The sequence below is a fragment of the Antrostomus carolinensis genome, unplaced genomic scaffold (genome assembly GCF_000700745.2).
Source record: "Antrostomus carolinensis isolate BGI_N321 unplaced genomic scaffold, ASM70074v2 scaffold11361, whole genome shotgun sequence".
NCBI lineage: Eukaryota > Metazoa > Chordata > Aves > Caprimulgiformes > Caprimulgidae > Antrostomus > Antrostomus carolinensis.
Window position 1 is genome coordinate 44,713 of NW_010296352.1, and position 10,775 is coordinate 55,487.

At 40.0% G+C, this 10,775-nt stretch overlaps 1 protein-coding gene across 1 annotated transcript in view; it reads left to right on the plus strand.

Annotated features, from left to right (window-relative positions):
- Positions 1-2,058: 2,058 nt before the first annotated feature.
- TMEM132C (transmembrane protein 132C) overlaps positions 2,059-10,775 on the plus strand; it is a 145,071-nt gene continuing 136,354 nt past the window's right edge. Inside the window, exons 1-2 of the mRNA XM_010178251.2 lie at positions 2,059-2,083; positions 2,708-3,596. Of these exons, the coding sequence (XP_010176553.2) occupies positions 2,059-2,083; positions 2,708-3,596 (914 nt within the window). The remainder of the gene's footprint in view (positions 2,084-2,707; positions 3,597-10,775) is intronic.

The following is a 10,775-nucleotide window of genomic DNA, read 5'->3' on the forward strand; positions in this document are numbered from 1 at the left end:
ATGCCTAATAAAGAAATTGTAATGATTCAAGTTAAATTGTAGCCAAACTGACCAGTAAGAAGCTGCTTTTCTTGTGCAGCAAACCAGGTGGTTTTTACAAGCGTGGTGGTATCTGTCATGTAAATGTCAATGATTACTCTTTGCAAAGGACTGCAGGTAGCTGACCAAATCTCAGTGGGCTCATCCAGGGCAGGTGAAGGGATTTAGAGAGGAAAGTGAGACCAAACTGCTACTGTTTCAGTAAACCAAGTTGTTCTTCTGCTCCTGGACCAGAAGAAATATGTAAGCTTTGCTATTTTCTTGAAATGTCCATGATCCAAAGTGGATCTGCTTTGCATTCCTTATTTCAGTGTTATACCACTTCGGGATGTAGCCCTAACAGATTAATATTTTGATTCAGCTAAGGGGAAATCAATCAGCTGGGGAGGTAGCATTTGTGGATTCCTTTCTATCAGAATTAAAATGTATGCCAAGGACTGGAGGCTTACAGGACTGTAACAATGTGCTAAACTGGTGTTATATTTTAATTGTGAATCTACTTGACAGAGAGTGTTGCACTTGGTAATTCGCTGCGTGCTGGTGTTTTCATTGACAAGCCTCTTACCATTTGCTTTTTCTCTTTTTGCCTTCTAAGTTTTTAAATTTTTGTCCAGTCATGGCAATTTGCTCATTTATGAGAACTAATTCTACCATCCAGTGGTGGTGCATGAATTAAACATGAGTGAACACATTTTAATTCATTATTTCAAATTTATGGCTGCCGTCTTTTGAGAGCTGATTCCCTCAGTGTTCCTTCATCCACGTTTATTTCTTTCCTTTTTCCTTAATTGCCTGACACCTGCCTTCCAAAGCTATTTGCTTTCCCAGCACACTAGCTATATGCACACTCTACAGGATTGTAGTGAAGTTGTCTGTCAGCCCTAGTCATTTGGTGTAATGACAGATATTGATTATTTATTACTTGAAAACATTTAATTAAATTTGACTGCATAATTAGCTTGCTAGCAGCCAGCCATGCTAGAAGGACAGTGAGTCTATTAATTGCAAAAATCCTCAAGCTGCAGACTTTTGTGAGAAAGCTGATAAAAAGTCTGTCTCTGTAGGGCTCTTTTAGAGATCTTTAGGTGTTCCTGAGTTTCAGGTGAGTCTGCATTGCCCTTACGGTTGCCTTTCTTTTTTAAAGAGCTGAACTTACACAGAACTTTGAGTCCTGGCTCTGATGGGATTCCCTAAGGACATTGGAACTGACCTGAGGGCAAGGTCTATTTTAAAATACTAAAGACAGTCTGGTGCTAGATGCATCATCATTCATTTACCTTCTGTACCTGTAGTTAATCTCTTTAGTCTGAGTTAGGAAGAGGGGTTGTTAGCAGTATTATGTAATCCACATGTATTTTAACTGTTCTCCGTTGTCATCTACCCTAATTTAGGTTAAAAAAAAAAAAACAACCTTTCTACAGTATGTGTTGTTAATATTTAGTGTATTTTAACTGTTCTCCATTGTCATCTACCCTAATTTAGGTAAAAAAAAAAAAAACCTTTCTACAGTATGTGTTGTTAATATTTATAACAGGAAAACAACGTTTAAGTCAAAAGATCTGATATTCAGCTGAAACTTAAAATTGGCCAGCACTTAGTAATTTTACTCTGTGTGTGTCTTATATATTAGCACTCGTTGAAATATTTCTAGCCTGTGATGTGCATACGCATTTAAATAACTTCCAAAGCTGAGGTATTGTCAATATTAAATTATAGAGGTGTAGACCATAGTGCTAGAAACAGTAATACGAGAGTGGTTTCTTGACAGGGGAAGAGAGTGAATTGGTGTGTGTGTCAGTTCTTAGAGAAGCAGTTTCTGTCTTTGCTGTAGAACACAAACTATCTTTGATCTCCTGGCCAGTGTTCCTGCAGGGATGGTGATTAGAAGTCCTTCGGGGGCTGTGGTTCAGTGGACCGTACTGACGTACCAAATACCTTATGCATGCTGTAACTGAACAGAAAGATTGGAAAGACAGGAGGGAGGTTTCTAAGTGGGAAGAAAGTTTAGAAGGGAATGGTATGACCAGAAAAAAGAATGGGAAAGGTGAGCACGTGGGTGGTTTAAAAGACGCCGCGTTTACTTACGGAATTGCTTTTGTAAGGCTTTGACTTTGATTCGTGGCCAGTCCTTAAGAGACTTGATGTGTGCAAACTTAGGCAAGTTCACTTGAAATTTTGTTAGGGAGGTGAGATATTGCATAGGAGTGACAAGTAACCTATTTATTTCTCATCTAGGTGATCCTTAAAGTATTCAATGAGTATTTTATAGACTTGCTGTGTATTAGCAGAGCACCACTGCAGTTCAGTTCAGCCATGTAAAATGGCTCTGGGGGCAAGCACTGTTTCTGCTGTGTGAACCTTCCTCTTCCTACTCCCTCCAGGAGTACGAATAATGGGTCATGCTGCAGACAACCCTTTGTACATCACCTATGTGACAAAACATTTATCACAGATAGATGTGAGGTAGCACTAAAGCCTGCTTTTTTTTTTTTCTTTTGTTAAGGTAATGCAAAAAAGAGTATTTTTTTGTATTGTATTGTAAATATGCTTTTCATGAAATACTGCTTGTCCCTATTTTATCGTGTAGCTCTGCTAAAGCTGTAGTAAATGTTCCTTTGAACCTATAAGCAAGATTTGATCTAACTTGCATCATCTTTTCTTTAATTAGTGACAGAGTGTCGAGGGGTCTTGGACAATAATCAGAGATTTTCTTCATTACCAACATACCTACCTGTGAGCTATCGGATCTTCAGTGCTGAGACATCTTTCTTTCTCAAAGAAGCCAACCAGGACTTTATGAGAAATGCCAGTTTGCAGTCCAGAGTGGAATCATTCTTCCCATATAAGGCCAAGAGACCACCTCTATTAAATGCAAGCTACGGACCTTTTTCTGTTGAACAAGTTGTGCCCCAAGATCTAATGTTACCTTCCAACATTTTTGGATCTGCCAACAAGTTTACTTATAACTGGAAACTTCAAGCCTACATAATGAGCAACAAAATTTACCTGAGTAAACCCAAAGTCCAGGTCCTGTTCTACATCGTGGGCAGGGATTGGGATGACTATAGCACCACGGAACAGCTGCCCTGCCTGCGGGTGTTTGCCTTCCGAGAGACGCGGGAAGTCAGGGGCAGCTGCAGATTGCAAGGGGATCTGGGGTTGTGTGTGGCAGAGCTGGAGCTCCTGCCAAGCTGGTTTAACCCCCCCACGGTTGTCATGGGCCGTAAGAAGCCACTGGATCAGTTTGAAGGGAGCCACGTGGAGCTTTACTATACTAGTCAACTGGGAGATGAGAAGGGAGAGTGTACCGCTGAGGATATAAGGAAGGGAAATGCTATCCGGCCAGGGAAGGATGGCATGGATGAAGCCATGTCCCACTTACAGAGGATTGGATCTGTCAGTCTCTATCGAGGCCAGGAGACTTCTCGGCTAACAGAGCTACGATTGGATAGCAATATTGTCGTCTGGTTGCCTTCAAAGCCTGTCAAACAAGGAGAAGTTGTGAATGTTTATGTGACAATTTCCAACAATTCTACGGTGGATCAGTTCATACTCAGGTACGGTAGGTTGTTTTTGCATTTTTTTTTTTAATGTGGTAGCATGTAAAGATGTTGGGGACATGGGATGAATCTCAACCAGTTTGAAGATCATCCACACTAAAGGTTCCTCCTAGTCGCTGAAATACATTATTTTCCTTCTTGAATGCTGTGAGGAGGATTGAAAGCCTCCATCACTAGGAGGCTTTTAACATGTATTCCATGCCATTTATCACATGCCCATATTATGCAGGATCATACAAAACATGGCAATTTGCTGCTTTAGTGAGGCCATTTCTGCGTGATGACAGACCATAAGGCACCAGGAAAGTTCTCTGCTTTACAGGGCTTTTAAAATCAAGTTTTTATTGCACAGGCATGGAGTTTAAATGTAACAAAACTTCAATTACCTGCTTTTCTCTAAGTGCTCTGGCAGTGCTTTGCCTCTCCCACACAGAGTGGTGGTGTTATGAGAGCTCTTTAGTGAGTAGTTTAACTGTCTACTTGTAGTTAAGTAGCGTTTGTCTTTGCTAACACATATACCCTCTAAAATAAGGCCTCATGTGTTTGATATTGCTGTTGGCTGTAAGGGACTGTTAGAAGTGAGTGCCATTATTTTGGACAGGAGTGGCAAACACAGAACCTGGGAACACAAGAACTGCCTTACTGGGTCAGAAAACTTTGCTATTGTGTTCTTCTTTAGCAGTTTCCCTACCGATCAGATGAAAATCCTTTGAGGGTGACAAAGACTGGGAAACTTGTTAATCACTGAAATAGTTGATGTATTTTTTTTTTTTCTTCTCCTTGTTACCAGGCTTTAAATTCAAGGGAAATTTCCATGGTGATAAGCAACAATTGCTCTTTAAAGCCTCAGGAAATCAGAGTTTCCCAAAAGATTCTGCACATGAAAGTATTTATATCTAAGGCTTATATGAATTAGGTTAATACATAGATGACAACTACTGAGGAGAATAGCCTTTAGAACAGGAAGTGTCGCTTGGCAGATAAAAGGCTTTTATTTTAAAAAAGGAGGGATTTTAGTCATCCCAGAATCGTTCTGATGTTTGCAGCTTTGGTTAAGTTGGAGAGATAATCTCCCAGACACCTGTTTACTGAGTGAAACCTCCATTATAGAAGTCTTTTCTGATGTTGTTACTTATCTTTTAGTGAAAATCCTTTTCCACAAAGTAGTAGAAACAAAATACTTTTCCACATAACAAGCATAGCTGTGGTGAAAGAAGAAATCCAAAGGCAATGAATTGGATGTTTGCTTGGTGGATGGGAGAGGGGATCACCCTTGGAAGGTCTGTGGCACAGTCTTTATTTTCCTGAAAAGTGAGCTGAAGATAAACAAGCTTGTTGAAATGTGGAGATGTATTTCCTTGCTCAGAAATGAATCTGCCTGACTAGGCAATGGTATCATTTGCATGCTAGAGAGGTGCAATAGATAGAGATGGTTATGTGGGACATCAGTAGTTGGATGTGTGACTTGCTGTTATGACAAAATGGATTGGCTTTGGTTTTGAGAGCAGGTGACTGATTTATTCAAAGTGAATAGTCTGACATTTGTTGGTGTAATGGTTGTTCTGTGTTATCACAAATCTAGAGCTCAGATCATGTTCTCCCGTTGAAACACTCTTTTGGTGAAAAAAGGATTTGCATTTTTGCTTAAAATTACTTTGAACCAGACTTGAGTACACAAGAGGCTAAAAAGACCAAGATTTTTTTATAATGTCTTTTTAAAGCCTGCTTGCTTCCAGTGGGGATTGGCAGGTGGTCATTGTCTTGAGAGGCAGTATAAGGCTGATGCACACTTTAAAAATCAGCACTCTTCAGTGTACTTCTTCCTTTCTACCACCAAAGGAAAGCAAATCAATGAGAGATATTCCAAAGCAGTCTTGATTTTGAAAACTTTCTTGCAGGCATGTTAGTATCTTGTATCCACCAGAGATGCTGATCTGTGCAGTTAAGGTGTCAGATGGAAGCTTTGCTTAAGGTGTTCAGGAGGGTAACTCCATGTAAAAGAACAGGAAATGTTTTTAACTGTTTTCCTGACACTGCAATTGGTAGGAATTGCTGATACCCACTGGCAAAAGTTGTGTGGGACCATCTCATGACTCATGAACTGTGTGGCCTATTCTATTGGCTGCTAAGATTTGTTTCATGGTTATAGTAGCAGAGGGCTGGTAAAAGGCTGGCAAAGCCAAGTTAAGCTTCCTGGTTCTGTGGTGGGAATCTGTTGTTTTCAGTGAAACTTCCTGGGTGTGAAAGAGTATGGAATTTGACCCACGAATCTACAGGAAGTGCCTGTATCTTACAGGGGGGAAAAAAAAAAAAGCCAAGTGAATACAGCAGCCAGGGAGCAGCCAGTGCATACGCTGGATTTGCCTAGTGGCTACTTTAACCTTCTCCATGGCCATTTGCCTGGTTAGATAGAGGGCTGTATGGCTCTCACGCTCATGGGTTTCCAGCAGAGCAATCCCTACATCCATCCTACATGCATTCACATTTAATCATCCTAAAGAAAAACACACCACACATTATCCCCAGGCATAGTCAGTTTATTTTCTGCTTCTTGTATATTATTCATTGAGGTATTGCAACATCCAGTGCTGAAGCAAACAGCATGTGATCACTGCTTTAGGAAGGGGGGAGATAATAGCTACAAATCTTCTCTGGCAAAAGGAAAAGTAGACTGGACTAAATGACCTCATATCCACAAATCATTGTAATTGAAACTGTGTTCTTAAATTGTGTCTTAATTCAGAATCCTATTATGGTATCTATAAATTTATCAGCCCAAGAACACCAGTAAAGTCAAAGAGAATGACTAATATGACAGGGAGTGAAGCAAATTATGCATGGTAGAACATTAACGCAGTAGGAGCACTGTCTGAATAAACACAGATCTTCCTTTCTTGCCTCTTGTCTGCACAGGGCTATTGTGAAAGCAGTTCAAACAATACTAACAGGTTATAGGATATAGATTCTGTTCACAGGCCTGTGCCTGTCCTGCTGTGTCACCTCTAAGTCTTTACAAGCATTTTCTAAATGCAATGTAGAAAATACAAACAGTTGGTCAGCATCACTTTCAGGAGTGGGAAGCCTGTTTCAGTCCTGTTCCTAAAAGACTTTGACTTCCTCTGTTGAAAGGGGTTTCAGGTTTGCCATATATTATTGACAGTAATATGAATGGAAAAATCTTGATAAAAGATCAGAAGAAATAGAGAAGGGGGTGGGAAGAAGTACTGCGCTGCATTCATACCACTGGGGAGGATTTCTGGGCCCCCAAAGAGAGATGAATTACACTTGCTGCTGACTGCTCAGTAAGGACAACCCCTGTTACCTCTAGCAGTTGTGTAAACTATGAACAGAAGAAAAGTAGCACCAGGATAGGACAGAAGAGCAAAGGACAGAAGAGCAAAAGACTAGCAATATTTAAAATAATTTAGGTCTTCTGTGCACTTCCCAGAGCTGTTATAAATTCACACCACTGGCTTCAGCAGAGCTACCATGATTCATTGTCTCTTCACCAATTGCTGTGTACACACACTTTTCTAATCTGAGTAATCATTTGGGTGTATTGTCTGTAAGGAGCTGGTGAGCAGAATGCATTAGGCAGCTTTGGAAAGGTTTGTCTCTGTTTATTGCTATGTTTGTTCTGTAGCTCCAAATACTTCTCTAGTTCCTACACCATTACAAGTTCATGGCATGATGTGCCACATTTGATCTGGCAGAGCCCTGTACAGCACAGGGCCAAAGCAAAAGGTGCAGGAGCACTAAGTGGTTTATGTTGCTCTGCTGGGCAGCAGCTAATCTCTAACTCACTCTAGAAGGTGCTGAACCACCAGATAACCCGATTTATAGGAGGTATTGAGCAGGATAAGTAAAGAGAAAGAGGATGAAGTTGTTATCTGTCCTGATTAGAGAAAAGAGGTGAAAAACAGTGGTACTTTTTTCCCAAACCCACCTCCCCCTCAGGCTTCTTATTACAGATTTTGCAGTGCAGCTCATTACACCTGAAGGGATGTAGGTTGTAAACACTGTTACTGAATTACCTTTGTCCAGCAAACAAATCAACCCAAGACAATGGATAATTAGTAGTGATAATAAATCTGCAGATTGGAAGAAGGTTAAAGGATAAATACAGTGAGGAAAGCTATTAAACCCATCAGCTGACGCAGCTTTCTATGTCATTTCCTAATGAGCATTGACAGCAGAGCTGTGTTAGGAAGTAGTGAGACCAGCTGAAAACCTAGAGGAAGATGCAGACATCGAGTATCACTACAGAACAGCCATAGCTAGAAAAAGGAGTTATGATCCTAACATCTGTGTACTATCTGATTGTAAATCTCAGCATTTCAAAGACTAGATTTTTGTCTGGCCATAAATAGCCTTTTTGGAGGAACTGGTCATGCAGAAGGGGCATCTCCAGTGCTAAGTCTACCTGTTTTGTGTGGAAGAGACCTATTTGGGCTTCCCAAGGGAGTAGCTCACTCAGAGTTTGGCCGTCTGTGCTTGGCACTGCCCTCAGCTGTTGTATAAAAGAAACAAAAGCAATAACATTTTCAAGCAATTCCTGTTTAATTGTAGCTACTGACATTTTAGTCTTACCTTATGATAGAATAACCTTTAATACCCTGAAATTTACCTGTGCTTAATTGTTAGTTTATCAGCTTTTAATGCTGCAGTGTGGTTGCATCACTGCAAACGTGAGTGATGTTGTAATGACTAACTGAAGCTGAAGTTAACCAGAATATATGAGACCAAAACCAGAGCTGAGTTCACTCTACACTTTGTGTTAACCCATAATTCAGGACATATTATCCCAAGTACCTATTTTCCACAGTAAATAGAATGCTGTTTTCCAACTGTGAAATGAAGAGTGTGCTTTTTTTATACTGCTTCATATTTTAAAACTAATGCAGCTCAGAGTGAAATAAAGAGAGACAGAATGATTTGGTGAGATGTTCTTCTGGGCATAAATGTGTGACTCCAGATGTGAATAGCAACAAAACATTTTTCACTTCCTATGCAGCTTTGCATTGCTAAAATATTTAAAAGTTTTTTCACTGTGCAAAAGCATTTCAGTCAACATCTGAAAGGAGAAGAGTTTGAAGCCCTCAGACTTGCTTCTGTTGTGTCATTATCTCATGGTACTTTTTCAGTTGAAAAGAAGGTCTTGCCTTCAAAAATTCAGACCCACAGTTTTACCTATTGCATGACTGTAAAAAATAACACAGGTACAGTCTCTGAAAGCTAGATTGCCTTTTGTAGTGCCTTAAACCTTCTCTTTAGACAAACACCTTGTATTCTGAGAAACAGATAAAACTAAGTGGCTAATTCTTACACTGTATAAAGAAAAGGATGTAACTTGGGCACTCTGGGTAGCAAACTGCTGTTTGTTCTCACCTGAGATACGGTTTCTCCATTCATATTTCCATCTTGAATAAACAAAATGCAAACTTGCTGACTAAGACCTTTCAGAGTATTCTTGTCGCATTTTTCTTTGACTTTACTGAGAACAAAACAGAATGATTGAGTCAAGACTGGAAAACTTTAAAGCAATTTGCTTGCTTATGAATCTTTAATCGGGGTTCAGAGAAACTCTCCCCCAGTCTTCCAGCCCATCAAAAGGGTTTCCCAGTTATTTTATGGTATTGGGAGGACCCATGACATCAGGTGCTAGGCCAGAGGTGGTTTGCAAAAGCGTTCAGAACTGTGAATTATAACTTGAAGGAGTTTTATGTATTTCAGTGATGAAGGGTTTCTTATATTTCATTGTCTAGTTTTAGCCTTGTGAAACTTTAATTCTTATTGATTTTTTTGGTTTTTCCCTCTGTAGAATGATTGGTAACAGCTCAGCTACAAATCTGCAGTGGAGCAGGTTAATGAAAGAAAGGTAGTGGTCTAGTTCTTATTGTTGCACTAATTAAGATGTCAAGATACCTGGGTTTTCTTCCTACTTCTGTTCAGGACTTACTGTGTTACTTTAGGCATATAATTTTATCCTTGCTTACAGCTTCACCTTCTCGGATTGCTTGTTGGTACTGTACACACTCCAGGGAAGAGACTCGGCTGTGCTCTGTGTGCATCATTCAGTACACTGCCTTTGAACCCCATAGGGCATCTGAGTGTTACATCATACAAGCAACAGGAAACCATACAAAAGTTGTTACACTGTGGGGATTATGGTTTTTGCAAGTAATAAAGTATAATAGCACCTTGGAAGTGCTTTGTTAAGATTTCTCCAAAGTGCTTAAAAAAATAATCAGACCAATTGTGCACTATCACTTTTATATTCTGCTTCAGTCAGCAATGGGGACATAGGCTGTTGAAGTAATTGTCATGTACTAGAGAATGTGATAGACTAACAGTAAAAGGATAAATATTTTCCAGTATGACTTTAAAAAGCATATGTGATGTAAAAAATACTTTTTCAAATAGGAGAATGTATTAATGCTATTTTGGGAGAATGGTATCACACTCCAGTTAGCTTAATTTCATTAGCCCTTAGCAGGCACTTTCATGAGCAGCAGTGTCAGACCAGAGACAGCTGGGTCCTCCAAATAAATGACTCATTCTCAAAAATGCTAAGCTTGTGAGGATGTCCTTTAAAGACAGACTGAGGAAAGGTGCTTCTCACCAGAACAAGTGATGAGGTGAAGAGCTCACCCAAGTCTGGTAGCAGTGAGTTAGGTTTGGTAAAGTTTAAAAAGGATTTGATTATTAATTTGAAATGGAAGCTACCTAGAAAAGAGAAAACAGGCATTCTTCTCCCAACCATCTTTTTAAAAAAAAAAGTGGTGCTTGAGGAACCTTCTGAACAATTCTATTGGTGTCTCCAGTCCAGTGTACCCCTTAATACTGTGAACAAACTATGGATTTGTTGTTAGGAGGGTGAGTCTGTGTTCCTTCCTTGGGCAGTCACTTGCTCATTGGCCATGACTGAGTCACTGGAGCTTTGCAACCAGTGAACCAGGAAGGGACGTTAGATCCTGATGTGTTCAGGAGCTGAGCAGTCAATCAAGTTCAACGGTGCTGAAGTCCATAGAGTACTTGGTACTGAGAATCAAAAGTTACAGACTCCCTTTTGAAAACGTTATCCTTACCACCCTGATCAGGTGCCTGCAAAGCGCAGTTCCTGTTGTGCAGAAGTCTCTAAGACTTAACTAAATCAGTGGTGTAATTCCAGCAGGA